The sequence below is a fragment of the Chiloscyllium punctatum genome, chromosome 2, assembly GCF_047496795.1.
Source record: "Chiloscyllium punctatum isolate Juve2018m chromosome 2, sChiPun1.3, whole genome shotgun sequence".
Lineage (NCBI taxonomy): Eukaryota > Metazoa > Chordata > Chondrichthyes > Orectolobiformes > Hemiscylliidae > Chiloscyllium > Chiloscyllium punctatum.
In genome coordinates, this window is record NC_092740.1 from 3,463,578 (window position 1) to 3,479,216 (window position 15,639).

A 15,639-nucleotide genomic window follows, 5' to 3' on the forward strand; every position below is an offset into this window, starting at 1 on the left:
AGATCCCAGTTGAGGCTGTCTTCATGAGTATGGAACTTGGCTATCAGTTTCTACTCAGCGATTCTGTGTTGTTGTGTATCTCGAAGGTTGCCTTGGAAGCCGCTTACCCGAAAATTGGAGGCAGAATGTCCTTGCCAGCTGAAGACTTCCCCAACTGGGAGGGGACATTCCTGTCTGGCAATTGTTGCGCGGTGTCCATTCATCCGTTGTTGTAACATCTGCTTGGTCTCGCCATTATACCATGCCTTGCAGTGTATGAGATAGACAGCATTGGTTGAGTCACATGAGTATCTGCCATGAACGTGGAGGGTGGTGTTCCCACATGTGATGGGAGTGTCCATTCTTGGTCACCTGCAGAGACCTATTATCCAGTCTGTCAACGCTCCACTTTGTGTGGTCTTTTGCTTTCTCTACCTATCGATCACTCTGCCTATAAACGCCTGTGTGTTTCTCTCTCACTTATACTGACGAAGGGACAACACTCCAAAAGCTTGTGATTTCAAATAAATCTGTTGGACAATAACCTGGTGTTGTCTGACTTCTGAATCTATTAATAAAACTGCGGACACTTGGAATATTGTGTTCAGTTCTGGTCACCTCATTATAGGAAGGATGTGGAAGCTTTAGCGAGGGTGCAGAGGAGATTTCCCAGGATGCTGCCTGGACTGGAGGGTGTGTCTTATGAAGAAAGGTTGAGGGAGCTAGGCGTTTTCTCACTGGAGTGAAGAAGGATGAGAGGTGACTCGATAGAGGTATACAAGATGATGAGAGACATAGATAGAGTGGATAGACAGAGACTTTTTCTCAGGGCAGAGATGGCTATCATGTGGGGCCATCATTTTAAGGTAATTGGAGGAAGGTTTAGGGGAGATGTCAGAGGTATGTTTTTTGACTCGGAGTGGTCGATGCGTGGAATGCACTGCCAGCAGTGGTTGTTAAATTAGATACATTCAGAACATTTAAGTGACTCTTGGGTAGGCACATGGAGGGTAGTACAATGAGGGGTATGTAGGTTAGTCTGATCTTAGAGTAGGATAAAAGGTCAGCACAACATTGAAGGCTGAAGGGCCTGTACTGTGCTATGTCTATGTTCTCGGACACTGTGTGCTTTATTCCCTGTTCTCTCCATGTGTCCTGCCCCCTTCAATGATCTGTGCACATACACACCCAGCTCCCCCTGCTCCTGCCTCCCCTTTAGAATTGTACCCCCTTTTTTATATTGTCTCTCAGTGTTCTTCCAACCAAAGAGCATCACCTCACACTTCTCTGCATTGACCCTCATCTGCCACCTATCCACCCCCTCCACCGATTTGTCAGTGTCCTTTGGGAGTTCCACACTGCCCCCCCCACCTCACAGTTTACAATCCTTCCAGGTTCAGTGTCAGCTACAAACATGGAGATTTTCCCCTGCACAGCAAGATCCCGATCATTAATACTGATCAGGAAAAGTCAGGGTCCCAATACCACCCCCTGGGGAACTCCAGGACAAACCCTCCTCCAGCTTGAACAATATCCATTGACCATTCCTCTCTGTTCCCTTTCACTCGGCCAGTTTTGTATCCACGTTGCTGCTGTCCCTTTTATTCCATGATCTAGAACTTTCCTCACAAGCTTTTTGGGTGGCACTGTACCAAACACCTTCGGGAAATCCATGTGAACCACATCAACAGCATTACTCCCATCGAGTCTCTCTGTCATCTCTTCAAAACCCTCCAGCGGGTTCATTAAAAACCATTTCCCCTCTGGAAATCCAGACTGACTCTTCGCAATCATCCCCACCTTTTCCATGTGACTACTGATTCTCTCCCGAGTAATTGTTGTGAGTAATTTCCTCACCGTTGAAGTTAAACTCACTGGTTTGTAATTGCTGGGATTATCTTTCCAACCTTCCTTAAACCAGGAGGTAATGTTTGCAGTTCTTCCATTTTTGGCACCTCCCCTAAGCTCAATGAAGATTGAAAGATTGTGGCCATTGTCTCTATAATGTTAATGTCACTTCCTTCAAAATCCCTAGTTCCATTTCATCTGATCCTCATGCCTTGTCAAGTTTAAGTACCAACAATCCAAGCCTTCTTCCTTATTGATTGGGATGCCTTTCTGTGACAGAGTATCTCTTCTGTCACGGTGGCCTGGGCAGCAGACTCCTGTTTTGTAAAGCTAGATGTCAACTATTAATTTACCACTTCCACCATGCCCCTTCCTCCTCATGTAAATCCCATTTTCAGTCTCTAATAAGACTGACTCCTTTTTTAACCACTCTCTGACTGTTTGTTTATTTTTTGTTGTTGCCATGGTAGTATGTCCCAGAGCACCATAGGGCTGCTGTCTCATTAGAGAGGGGGAGGAGTGGTGGGTCACCACACCTCCGGTAAGAGGCAGGGTTGAGAAGGTGACCTTCAAGATGATCTCGTCAGTTTATATATCTCTTGGAGACTTTGGGACTCCCTTTGTTTGCTGCTGGTCTTGTCTCATGATTGCTGTTTCTTTCTACCTCTTAAACCCTCAGCACTCCTGTTAATCCTCAAATGTATTTTCTGCTTGACACCTGTCATAAGTGCAGTTTTTCTTTCTCGTGTTAACCTCTACCTCCTTGATAACCCAGGATGCTCTGATTTCTTTGTCCTACCTTTCTGTACGAGGGAATGTACCTTGACTGTAGGTGGATCATTGTTCACTTCCTGGATTAGTGGTGCGAGAAGAGCACAGCAGTTCAGGCAGCATCTAAGGAGCTTCAAAATCGACGTTTCGGGCAAAAGGCCTTCATCAGGAATAAAGGCAGTGAGCCTGAAGCATGGAGAGATAAGCTAGAGGAGGGTGGGGGTGGGGAGAGAGTAGCTTAGAGTACAATGGGTGAGTGGGGGAGGAGATGAAGGTGATAGGTCAAGGGAGGAGAGGGTGGAGTGGATAGGTGGAAAAGAAGATAGGCAGGTCGGACAAGTCCGGACAAGTCAAGGAGACAGTTACTGAGCTGGAAGTTTGAAACTAGGGTGAGGTGGGGGAAGGGGAAATGAGGAAGCTGTTGAAGTCCACATTGATGCCCTGGGGTTGGAGTGTTCCGAAGCGGAAGATGAGGCGTTCTTCCTTCAGGCGTCTGGTGGTGAGGGAGCGGCGGTGAAGGAGGACCAGGACCTCCATGTCCTCGGCAGAGTGGGAGGGGGAGTTGAAATGTTGGGCCACAAGGCGATGTGGTTAATTGGTGCGGGTGTCCTAGAGATGTTCCCTAAAGCGCTGTGCTAGGAGACCAGGTAGTCATGGAGGGAACGGTCTTTGCGGAAGGCGGAAAGGGGTGGCGAGGGAAATATATTCCTGGTGGTGGGGTCTGTTTGGAGGTGGCGGAAATGTCGGCGGATAATTTGGTTTTAGGGAAGGTTGGTAGGGTGGAAGGTGAGCACCAGGGGCGTTCTGTCCTTGTTACGGTTGGAGGGGTGGGGTCTGAGGGCGGAGGTGCGGGATGTGGACGAGATGCATTGGAGGGCATCTTTAACCACGTGGGAAGGGAAATTGTGGTCTCTAAAGAAGGAGGCCATCTGGTGTGTTCTGTGGTGGAACTGGTCCTCCTGGGAGCAGATACGGCAGAGGAATTGGGAATACGGGATGGCATTTTTGCAAGAGATAGGGTGGGAAGAGGTGTAATCCAGGTAGCTGTGGGAGTCGGTTGGTTTGTAAAAAATGTCAGTGTCAAGTCGGTCGTCATTAATGGAGATGGAGAGGTCCAGGAAGGGGAGCGAGGTGTCAGAGATAGTCCAGGTAAATTTAAGGTCAGGGTGGAATGTGTTGGTGAAGTTGATGAATTGCTCAACCTCCTCGCGGGAGCACGTGGTGGCACCAATGCAGTCATCAATGTAGCGGAGGAAGAGGTGGGGAGTGGTGCCGGTGTAATTACGGAAGATCAACTGCTCTACGTAGCCAACTAAGAGACAGGCATAGCTGGGGCCCATACGTGTGCCGTTGGCTACCCCTTTGGTCTGGAGGAAGTGGGAGGATTCAAAGGAGAAATTGTTAAGGGTGAGGACCAGTTCGGCCAAAAGAATGAGAGTGTCGGTGGAAGGGTACTGTTGGGGACGTCTGGAGAGGAAAAAACGGAGGGCTTGGAGCCCCTGGTCATGGCGGATGGAGGTGTAGAGGGATTGGATATCCATGATGAAGATGAGGCGTTGGGAGCCGGGGAAACGGAAGTCTTGGAGGAGGTAGAGGGCATGGGTGGTGTCTCGAACGTATGTGGGGAGTTCCTGGACTAGGGGGGATAGGACAGTGTCGAGGTAGGTAGAGATGAGTTCAGTGGGGCAGGAGCATGCTGAGACAATGGGTCGGCCAGGGTGGTCAGGCTTGTGGATCTTGGGAAGGAGGTAGAACCGGGCAGTGCGGGGTTCCCGGACTATGAGGTTGGAAGCTGTGGGTGGGAGATCTCCTGAGGTGATGAGGTTCTGTATGGTCTGGGAGATGATGGTTTGGTGATGGGGGGTGGGGTCATGGTCGAGGGGGCAGTAGGAAGAGGTGTCCTCGAGTTGGCGTTTGGCTTCAGCGGTGTAGAGGTCAGTGCGCCAGACTACCACTGCACCCCCTTTATCCGCTGGCTTGATGGTGAGGTTGGGATTGGAGCAGAGGGATTGGAGGGCTGCGCGTTGTGAGGGTGAGAGGTTGGAGTGGGGAGGGGTAGATAAGTTGAGGCGGTTAATGTCCCGGTGGCAGTTGGAAATGAAGAGGTCGAGGGCAGGTAATAGGCCAGCGCGGGGTGTCCAGGTGGATGCAGTGTGTTGGAGGTGGGCGAAGGGGTCCTCAGAAGGTGGGCGGGAGTCCTGATTGTGAAAGTAAGCTCGGAGGCGGAGGCGACGGAAGAATTGTTCGACGTCACGGTGTGTATTAAATTCATTGATGCGTGGACGGAGGGGGATGAAGGTGAGTCCTTTGCTGAGGACTGATCGTTCGTCCTCAGTGAGGGGGAGGTCTGGGGGGATGGTGAAAACTCGGCAGGGCCGGGAGCTGGGATCTGGTGTGGGTGTAGAGCTGGGAGTGGGGGACGGAGCCTGTAACTGGAGTGGGTGTGACCATTGTCCAGTTCCTGTCTTTCCCAGCACCCTCTTATTCTAGTCAATCCTGCTCAATTCTGTTCTTGCCTCATTGAAGTCAACTCTCTGCAAATTGATTTTTTTTTGCTCTGGATTGTTGCATATCATTCACCAACATCCTAAACCTTGTGATCATTGTCTCCTAATGTTCTCCAATGGACACTTGATCCATTTCGCCCACTTCATTTCCAAGGACCAACTCCAACAATATTCCCTTCCATATTGGACGGGACACAGACTGCTATAGGAAACTCTCCTAAACACAATCCAGAAGACTTGACCCTCACTGCTCCATACACTACCAGTGTCCCATTGAAGGTGGGAGTGAACCTTCCTCCTGCCTTCCCTCGAGGGTGGGAGTGAGCCCTCAGGAAGCAGTGTGGGGGACACGCCCCTATCTGTATCAATGGTGCAGTGGTTGAGGACTTCGAATTCCGAGGAGTAAATATTGCCACTGATCTGTCCTGGTCCATCCACATCGACATTGCAGTCAAAAAAGCACACCAACACCTCTACTTTCTCAGAAGTTTGGCATATTCACAATGACTCTTACCAATTTTAATAAGTGTCCCCCATCTGGCTGCACCAAAGCTTGGCATGGCAACTGCTGTGCCCAAAACTGCAAGAAACTACAGAGAGTTGTGAACGCAGCCCAGTCTACCACTTAAGCTAGCCTTCCATCCACTGACTCCATTTACACTTCCTACTGCCTCGGGAAAGCAGCCGACATCATCGAAGACCCCTCCCACCCTCTCTTCCACCGTATTCTGTTGAGCAAAAGATACAACGGTTTGAAAACACGTATCAACAGATTCATGAATGGTTTGTTCCCTGCTATTATCAAACATTTGAACAGACCTGTTATATATTAGAGTTGATCTTTCTCTGTAACTATAACACTGCTTTCTGCTTTCTCTTCTATTACCCTGATGTACTTTTGTAAGATTTGATTTGTCTGGATAGCAGGCATCTTGTTACGTATGACAATAATAAATCAAACCAAATCAATCTTCCCGTCTCCCCTTGAGGGTGGGAGTGAGCCCATCTCCCCTTGAGGGTGGGAGTGAGCCCGTCTCCCCTTGAGGGTGGGAGTGAGCCCGTCTCCCCTTGAGGGTGGGAGTGAGCCCGTCTCCCCTTGAGGGTGGGAGTGAGCCCGTCTCCCCTTGAGGGCGGGAGTGAGCCCGTCTCCCCTTGAGGGCGGGAGTGAGCCCGTCTCCCCTTGAGGGCGGGAGTGAGCCCGTCTCCCCTTGAGGGTGGGAGTGAGCCCATCTCTCCTTGAGGGTGGGAGTGAGCCCGTCTCCCCTTGAGGGTGGGAGTGAGCCCATCTCCTATCCCATGCCTATAATGAGCGTCTGTGATCCTGTCAGCACCATGCTTCCTACTTGGCTATTTTGTCTGTCTTTATGAAATATAGAGCTTGCTGAAAACTTTATTTCCCAACCCTGATCAGATGAAGATAGCTATTAAGAAGAAAAATATAGACATCTGAACTCCTATAACACCACCTTCCATACCCACAACCACGTGCATCTAGAAGGACAAGGACAGCAGATACATGGGAACACCGCCCCCTGCAAGTTCCCCTCCAAGCCCCTCACCATCCTGACTTGGAAATATATCGCCGTTCCTTCAGTGTACCGGGGTCAGAATCCTGGAATTCCCTCCCTCAGGGCATTGTGGGTCACTCTACAGCACATGGATTGCAGTGGGTCAAGAAGTCAGCTCACCCCCACCTTCTCAAGGGGCAACTAGGGACGGGTAATAAACACTAGCCAGCCAGCGACTCTCGCACTCCGCAAATGAATAAATAAACAAAATAAAATACTTCTTTATTATAACCAACTGATTCTTTAACAAGTGACAAAGCAATATTTTTAATTTCTGACATGCAAACATAAACTATGCCCTGTTGATATCCAGAAATACACACTTATTCACAAAAAGCATAAAGAGGATGTCTAAGACATAACAATCTATTTTTCAGGAATATTGTGGGTGGAAAATGTATTCAAAAAGGAACAAAGTCTGTGGATCAATAGTCCAGGTTTAAGCGGGTGGATTGAGGTGACTTTTATGCAGTTCATTTGACATTTGATGATGATATCATGTTGTCACCTGCAGCAATACTCACTTTGGTAGCTGGTCATTTGGACCTAGGTCTTGGTTTGAATTTAACAGTTTTTTTCTTTGCAGAGTTTTGTGTGTTATTTCTTTTTCTCTCTCAGAGCGAGAGAGATGGGGATCTGGCTGTTGGCACTGTGAGATCCCAATCTCTCTCTCTCTCTCTCTCTCTCTCTCTCCATTTTGTCACAAACTGCTATTTAAAAGCAATCCAATTGCTGTTGCTGGGCAATCCCTTTTTTGACCCAAAGACACCTGGTACCAGCCTTTGTCTCTCAGAAGAATAAAAGTCCAGATTCAGTTGTAGGAAAGGTTTTGGAAAGGATTATGAGATGAAATTTATAATCATCCAGCAAGCAACAATGTGATTTCAGATGGTCAACATGATTTCGTCAAGGTCAGGTCGTGGCTCACAAATCTCATTGAGTTTTTTCAGAAGGTGACCGAGCATGTAGATGAGGGTAGAGCAGTTGACGTGGTATACATGGATTTCAGTAATGCCTTTGATAAGGTTCCACATGGTAGGCTGATGGAGAAAATGCAGAGGCATGGGATTGAGGGTCATTTAGCAGTTTAGATTAGAAACTGGCTTTCCGTAAGAAGGCAGCAAATGGTGGTTGATGGAAAATATTCAGCCTGGAGTCCAGTTACTAGTGGTGTGCCACAAGGATCTGTTTTGGGACCACTGCTGTTTGTCATTTTTATAAATGACTTAGGCGCAGGCATAGGTGGATGGATTAATAAATTTGCAGATGACACTAAAGTAGTGGACAGTTTGGAAGAATGTTACAGGTTGCAGGGGGACTTGGATAAACTGCTGAATTTGGCTGAGAGATGGCAAATGGAGTTCAATGCAGCTGAATGTAAGGTGATTCACTTTGGGAAGAATAACAGGAAGGCAGAGTATTGGGTCAATGGAAAGATTCTTGGTAGTGTGGGTGTGCAGTGGGATCTTGGAGTCCATGTACATAGATCCCTGAAAGTTGCCACCCAGGTAGATAGTGCTGTTAAGAAGGCATACAGTGTGTTAGGTTTCATTGTAGAGGGATTGAGTTCCGGAGCTGCAATATCATGCTACAACTATACAAAACATTAGTGTGGCCACACTTGGAATATTGTGAACAGTTCTGGTCCCCATATTTCGGGAAGGACGTGGAAGCATTGGAAAAGGTGCAGAGGAGATTTACCAGGATGTTGCCTGGTCTGGAGGGAAGGTCTTCTGAGGAAAGGCTGAGAGACTTAGGTCTGTTCTCATTGGAGAGAAGTAAGCCAAAAGGGGATTTGATAGAGACATACAAGATGATCAGAGGATTAGATAGGGTAGACAGTGAAAGTCTTTTTCCTAGGATGATGACGTCAGCTTGTACGAGGGGACATAACTACAAATTGAGGGGTGATAGATTTAAGACAGATGTCGGAGGTAGGTTCTTTACTCAGAGAGTGGTAAGGGCGTGGAATGCCCTACCTGCTAATGTAGTTAACTCAGCCACATTAGGGAGATTTAAACAATCCTTAGATAAGCACATGGATGATGATGGGATAGTGTAGGGGGACAAGCTGAAAATAGTTCACAGGTCAGCACAACATCGAGGGCCGAAGGGCCTGTTCTGCGCTGCATTGTTCTTTGTAAAAGTGCATGCTTTTCTGTAACCAGTGAGTGCTCCACACAGTTCCACCTTTTGCTCAGTTTTATATTAATAAAACACTAATATTGGAAGCTTCTGTTTTCCAGTTCATATTCCAAGCAAAATATTTGTAGTCCTTACTGAGCTGATTGGGGGATTGAGAAATGAGGCCATGAAATGGAACTGGGTGCCAGCAGGCCCAATCAGGAATTTTGGTTGTTATCTCTGGTGTGCACTAACTCGCCATCTTTATATTCCTCTAGGCAATCAATGTGAAGGGCTCACTCAGACACATCTGAATGGATATGAGGAGGTGGAGGGCAGTGATACTGATCAAAGAGCCTGCACTCCCTTCAGCCCCTATATATCAATCAGCATCAAGCCCAAGCCCAGAACTAGCACCAGAGACAAGGTAAATATGGATGCAAAGGGTTTGAAGTAAAATGGCGGTGGTGCAGGGTGGTACATGGTTCAGGACAGCTGTGGGGGTGGGGAAGATTAGATAACCCAGCAAGTATTGGTCAGTAGAGCTACATATTTGGTCAGGAAACTGTAAGTGTTGCAGCAAAGAGGTTGGCCAGTTCATGTTCATAGCCAGCTTACCATCCTCCTTCTTATGAAGAGTTCCTCTGGTATGTTTTATTCTTTTGTCAGCAAAGGGCACCATTAAAAACATCAGCATTGATTGCCTTTCCCTGATTGCCCTCAGAAGGTGGTCATATGGTGTATGCTTGAACCAATGTGGCTCTTCACTGGTCCATGTTATGTTTCACACCATGACAATAAAATATTGACCAGCTATTGTAATCATTACCACTGGGCCACGTTATTATTACAGCCAACTTTCCAAATTTGCTCACCACGCTAACATTCACACAGGGACCTTTGTTCAGACAGCTGCAGCGTGCAACATTGCAAAAGCAAACATAATGTCTTACACCAGCCTCATTTTTACAGTTAAAATAAAACTGTGCCCAGTACTCCAAACGTCTGTGCCAGAGGAGGAGTGGGTGAGGAGAAGTAGTATGTGAGAGGGAATATGCTGGTAGATTTTGATTTCATATGCAATTCAACATATACCCAGGTGTGAGTTTTATTGTATTCACTCGAGGGATGTGGGTGTCGCTGGCTGGGCCAATATTAACTGCCCCATCACTAGTTGCCCCTTGAGAAGGTGGGGGTGCGCTGCCTTCTTGAACTGCTGCAATCCATGTGCTGTAGGGTGACCCACAATGCCCTGAGGGAGGGAATTCCAGGATTTTGACTCAGTGACACTGAAGGAACGGCGATATGTTTCCAAGTCAGGATGGTGAGTGGCTTGAAGGGGAAAATGCAGGGGATGGTGTTCCTGTGTATCTGTTGCCCTTATCACTGCTCCAAACAGGAATCTAAAATGAGAGGCCCGGGGAATTAGTTCATCGATAGAATAACAAACACCTGGAACATCGGAGGCTGAGGAGTGACCTTGTAGAGGTTTATACAATCATGAGGGGCATGGATAGGATAAATAGACAAGGTCTTTTCTCTGGGGTGGGGGAGTCCAGAACTAGAGGCCATAGGTTTTGGGTGAGGGGGGGAAAGATATAAAAGAGACCTGAGGGGCAACTTTTTCACACAGAGGGTGGGACGTGTATGGAATGAGCTGCCAGAGGAAGTGGTGGAGGCTTCATTCAATTGCAACATTTAAGAGGCATTTGGATGGGTATATGAATAGGAAGGATTTGGAGGGATATGGGCCAGGTGCTGGCAGGTGGGACTAGATTGGGTTAGGATATCTGGTCAGCATGGATGGGTTGGACCGAAGGGTCTGTTTCAGTGCTGCACATCTCTATGACTCCATGACCTGAGTAGAGTGAGTTACAGACTAGAATCTAATCGAGCGGTTCAGAGTGATTTATGTATTGAGTAACAGATATCCGGGAGTGATTTACACATGGGAATCTTATCAAGGGGGTTCGGGCTGGTTTATATATAGAATAACAAATATTGGGATTACAGACTGGAATCTAATCTAGGGGCTCAGAGTGGGTTATATATAGAATAACAGATACCTGGGAGTGAGGTACAGACTGGAATCGTATTGAGAGTTTTCAGCTGGTTTATAGAAGAAGAGATACCTAAGAGTGTGGTTTGGGCTGGGGTCTAATGGAAATCAGATACCCAGAGCAGAAATATGGATAAGGATATGTCATATCATCATTTGTGAATGAAATATGATGACCGAGGGCAGGCCCTTCAATAATGAACAAACACTCTGCAATTGGAAATTGGTTTCAGTTGGTGATGGAGTGTTGTGATCAGCCATTCTCTCTGCTTGTAACTTCAGACTGGAATGCAGAGTTTAGTTCTAGAACATTCTATTGTTTTGGTGGACAGAGTCCTGAACTGAATCATCTGGTAAGAATGACCTGTGGAGTAGCTTTGAGCACTTAGAGATACAGGGATAAAGCTTCACTGTTCAGATTGGTTTTAAATGTAATCATTTAGTTTCTCTCATGTTGAATTATAAAAGTGCTTTCTGATTTCAGATAGAGCACAGCTTGGAAATGGAGACTCCCCAGGAGGAGCCCAAGAGCAAACAACTTGGAGAACAGGAAGAGCAAATGGAAGGAGAAGAAACTGTAAGGTATTGGTGCTGGTTTGGAAGGGCTGAGTGGAAAGGCTGGTGACAGAGCAGTGGCCTCTGTATTCGAAAGTGGGTGTGCTGAAAGGTCACAGGAATTTTAATTCATAAAGGAAGCTTCCCTGAGATTGGTTCTGTTGGCCAACTCCAAACCTGTGAAGTTTCAAAAACAGAAATTGCTGGAAAATCTCAGCATGTCCAGCAGTACCTGTGGAGAGAAAGCAGAGTTAATGTTTCAGATCCAGAACCTTCAGGTATTCTGAAGAAGGGTCACTGGACCCGAAACGTTAACTCTGCTTTTTGTCCACAGATACTGCCAGACCTGCTGAGTCTTTGCAGCAATTTCTGATTTCCAGTATTTGCAGTTCTTTGTTTTTCATTGTGAAGTTTCTCCACACTATTTTTAAAGATATTCAATTCCAGGGAAATTTCACTCCTATTTCAACTCTATCGGTGTTTCTTGATTCCTCCCCGCTCTCTTGGACAGAGGAGACAGTTTTATGTTTCCATTCTGAGCCTATTGGCATGAACATTTCACAATTCTGGTGACTTAAAGTTTCTCAGATCTAACAACTTCATTACAAGCTTTTCTGACTTGGAATCTCCACGGACTGGAATCCATTTCTGCTGAGGTGACTGAATTCTCAGAACGGAATTGATTCTTCCATTCCAAAGTCAAAACAGGAAAAATATCCTGATCTGTTATACTCTGCCCGTATAAGCGTATCAAATTAAGAGCATCACAGTGGCCTGCTAGGCAGCTGAGTGAAATCCCATGCCTTCTTAGAAATGATACACTTGGGTCACTGTCCAAATGACATTCCAATATTTAAAAGAGAATCTTCACAGGACTGACCAAAAACCACTGCTGTAATGTAAACTCCAATTTCCAAAACTGATGGTAACATATTAGACGCTTACCAGACTTCTGTGGGTCTGAAAGAGCTTGGGAATTGCTGGATTAGTGGTGCTGGAAGAGCACAGCAGTTCAGGCAGCATCCGAGGACCAGTAAAGTCGACGTTTTGGGCAAAAGCCCTTCATCAGGATGTACTGCTCCTCGGATGCTGCCTGAACTGCTGTGCTCTTCCAGCACCACTAATCCAGAATCTGGTTTCCAGCATCTGCAGTCATTGTTTTTACCTTGGGAATTGCTGGACCAATTCAGCATAGCAGAGATTCAGTCTCCGTGAGGTGGAGAGAAATTGAGGATAAGGGGCCTGGATTCTCTCCAACTTAAAAACATGAAAGGGGATTGATTCTGAAGTAAACAATTCTTGTAGGACCTGACAGGGTGGGTATAGAAAGGGTATTTCCCCAGCTGGGGATCTCAAACCGGAGGGTCACTCTCAGAATATGAGAAGAGTCCATTGGGACTGAGATGAAGACAATTTCTTCAGTCAGTACGTGGTGAATCTTTGGAGTTCTGTGCCCCAAAGGGCTGAGGAAGCTCCAACATTGAGTGTATTCTTCAGGCACTGACCACGTAGAGAGAGTGACCTTTTGGCCAGAGTCCTTTCACCGCCTCCCTGTGACAACACACTGGCCCGAGTTATTTTCACCCAAGGCTGGGTTCAGCAAAGTCCCAGCAGTGGGTCTGTGGTGAAGGAGAGAGACATTTGTTTATTTACTTCATAGATGGTGGACTTTGCTGGAAAGATTACCATGTACTACCCTTGATCCATTAGAATTACAAAGATGTCAGCACAGAAGCCATTCAGAGCCATGTGTCTGTTCCAGTGTCTGCTAGAGCAATGCAGCTCTTCCCATACTCCCTGTGTTCAGAAGGTGGTGCTGCTGCAGTCTGTGTGCTGTAGGTACAGAGAGAGTTCCAGGTGTTTGACCCAGTGACGGTGAAGGAACGGTGATATATTTCCAATACAACCTAAAGCAGAAATTGCTAGAAAAACTCAGTTGGTCTGGCAGCATCTGTGAAGAAAAATCAGTTAATGTTTCAGGTCCAGTGACCCTTTCTTTGAACAGGAGGTTGACGGGGTCTTGGGTGAGTTACTGCAGTGCCTTTTTTACGATGGTACATCCTGCTGCCAATGATGGTGATGGAGGGAGGAAGGGAGGGCCTGTGGAAGATTGTGAATGGCGTGCCAGTTAAATGGCTGGAGTTTGTTGTGTATTGTTGAAGCTTCACATGTCCAGACAAATGCAGGGACTTTGGACTTTGGACTTCTAGAATCATGGAAACATAGATTTATGTCACGGAAAGAACCGATTCGCCATTGCAGCTGTTTCAGCTGAAAAATGAGCAAGCCAGCTTCATCCCATTTCCAAAAAGGGATCCACCTGCAAGTTCTTGCCTGTCACGTGCATATCCAGATGGTTGTCAATCAGGAGAGAGGTTCTGCCATTATCACCCTTTCAGGCAGTGAGTGCCAAGCCCCTGAGTGAGTTCTTGGAGAAGTGGTGGAGTAGTGTGGACTTACATTCCTGAGTAAAGGCTTATGTCTGAAAGGTTGATTCTCCTGCTCCTCAGATGCTACCTGGCCTCCATCTGAAGCCCTCACTTTTTCCTCCTCATTATCCAGAGTCCCAGGCTAATGTTCTAGGTCATGGGTCTAAATCCTAGTACAGCAGATGTTCAAGACTGGTTTAAATAAAGAGCTGGCCTAATGGGGACCATGTAACCACTGTCAAATTTGATAAGACCCATCTGGTTTACTTATGTACTTCATGGAAGGAAATCAGCCCCGATTCAGAAGTGGTTTCGTACACTCATACCTAGAATGTCTTCTGAGGAGAGGTTGGACAGATGGGGCATGTATCTGCTAGAGTTTAGAAACCTAAGCAGTGACATGATTAAAACATACAAATAGTTTTAACAAGATGGAAGTGGAAGGGATGTTCCTTCTTGTGGGTCAATCCAGAATTAGGCAGCTCAGTTTTCAAATTTGAAATGCCACATTTAGATAGAGAGGAGAGGAATTTTCTCTCTAAGTTTCTTAGACTTTGGAACTCACTACTTCAGAAGCTGGTGGAGATGGAATCATTGAATATTTTCAAAGTGGTGCTGGATGGATTCTTGTTTGGCAGCAAGGCAAATATTATGTGTTATGGGATGGGTGAGTAAAAGTGTTCAGTCAGCCATGACCATGAAAATGGTGGGGGGGGGAGGGTCAACCGACTGAACAGCCTACTCCTGTTCAATATTCCTATTATCGGGGATAGTTGGGAACGTAGCTGCCTGACATGCTGCGCTTTTCCAGCAACACATTTTCAGCTTTGATCCCTCACCCACTTTGTTCAATGTTTTATTATAAGGTCGCCTATTAGATTAGGTTAGATTAGATTAGATCCCCTACGGTGTGAAAACAGGCCATTCGGCCCAACAAGTCCACACCGACCCTTCGAAGAGTAACCCACCCATTCTCCTATATTTACCCATGACTAATCCACCTAACACTACGGACGATTTAGCATGGCGAATTCACCTGACCTCCACATCTTTGGACTGTGGGAGGAAACCGGAGCACCCGGAGGAAACCCACGCAGACACAGGGAGAATGTGCAAACTCCACACAGGCACTTCCCCGAGCCGGGAATCGAACCCGGGTCCCTACTGCTGTGAGGCAGATGTGCTAACCACTGAGCCACCGTGCACCCCTCAAACCAGAATATTAAAACTAACTAGATTATGATCACAAACAAATTGCTGGAAAGCTCAGTAGGTTTGGCAGTATCTGTGGAGAGAAAGCAGACTTACTATTCTGAGTCCAGTAACTTACAGATCAAGGAGGTCATCTTTGTGTTGAACCCCAGGAGATGGGAGAGATATTGAGTGAATATTTTGCATCAATTTTTACTGTGGAGAAAGAAATGGAGTCTAGCAAATACAAAGAAATAAACTTTGATACTTTAAAAACAGTTCACATGACAGAAAACGAAGTTCAGGATGTCTGGGAGTATATAAAGGTGGATAAATCCCTGGGACCTGATCTAATGTATCCCAGAACATTGTGGGAAGTAAGGGAGGAAATTGTGAGACCACTTGCAGAAATATTTGTATCATCTATAATTACTGAGGAGGTACCTGATGGCTAAAGTAGTGCTTTTATATAAGAAAGGTAGTAATGAGAAATCGGGGGACTATAGACCTGTGAGTCTGTCTTCAGTTGTGGGTAAATTGTTTGAGGTGATGATAAAAGATAGGATTACCGACATTTAGTGACATTGATTAGGGATAGTCAGCATGGT

General features: G+C 46.5%; 1 protein-coding gene across 7 annotated transcripts in view; it reads left to right on the forward strand.

Moving 5' to 3' along the window:
* The window catches only part of cplane1 (ciliogenesis and planar polarity effector 1), a 254,280-nt gene that overhangs the window by 129,595 nt on the left and 109,046 nt on the right, over positions 1-15,639 (forward strand). For all 7 annotated transcript variants that reach the window (XM_072592860.1, XM_072592875.1, XM_072592868.1 and 4 more), the window contains 2 exons: positions 9,076-9,224; positions 11,341-11,438. In XM_072592860.1, coding sequence (XP_072448961.1) covers positions 9,076-9,224; positions 11,341-11,438 — 247 coding nt within the window. The remainder of the gene's footprint in view (positions 1-9,075; positions 9,225-11,340; positions 11,439-15,639) is intronic.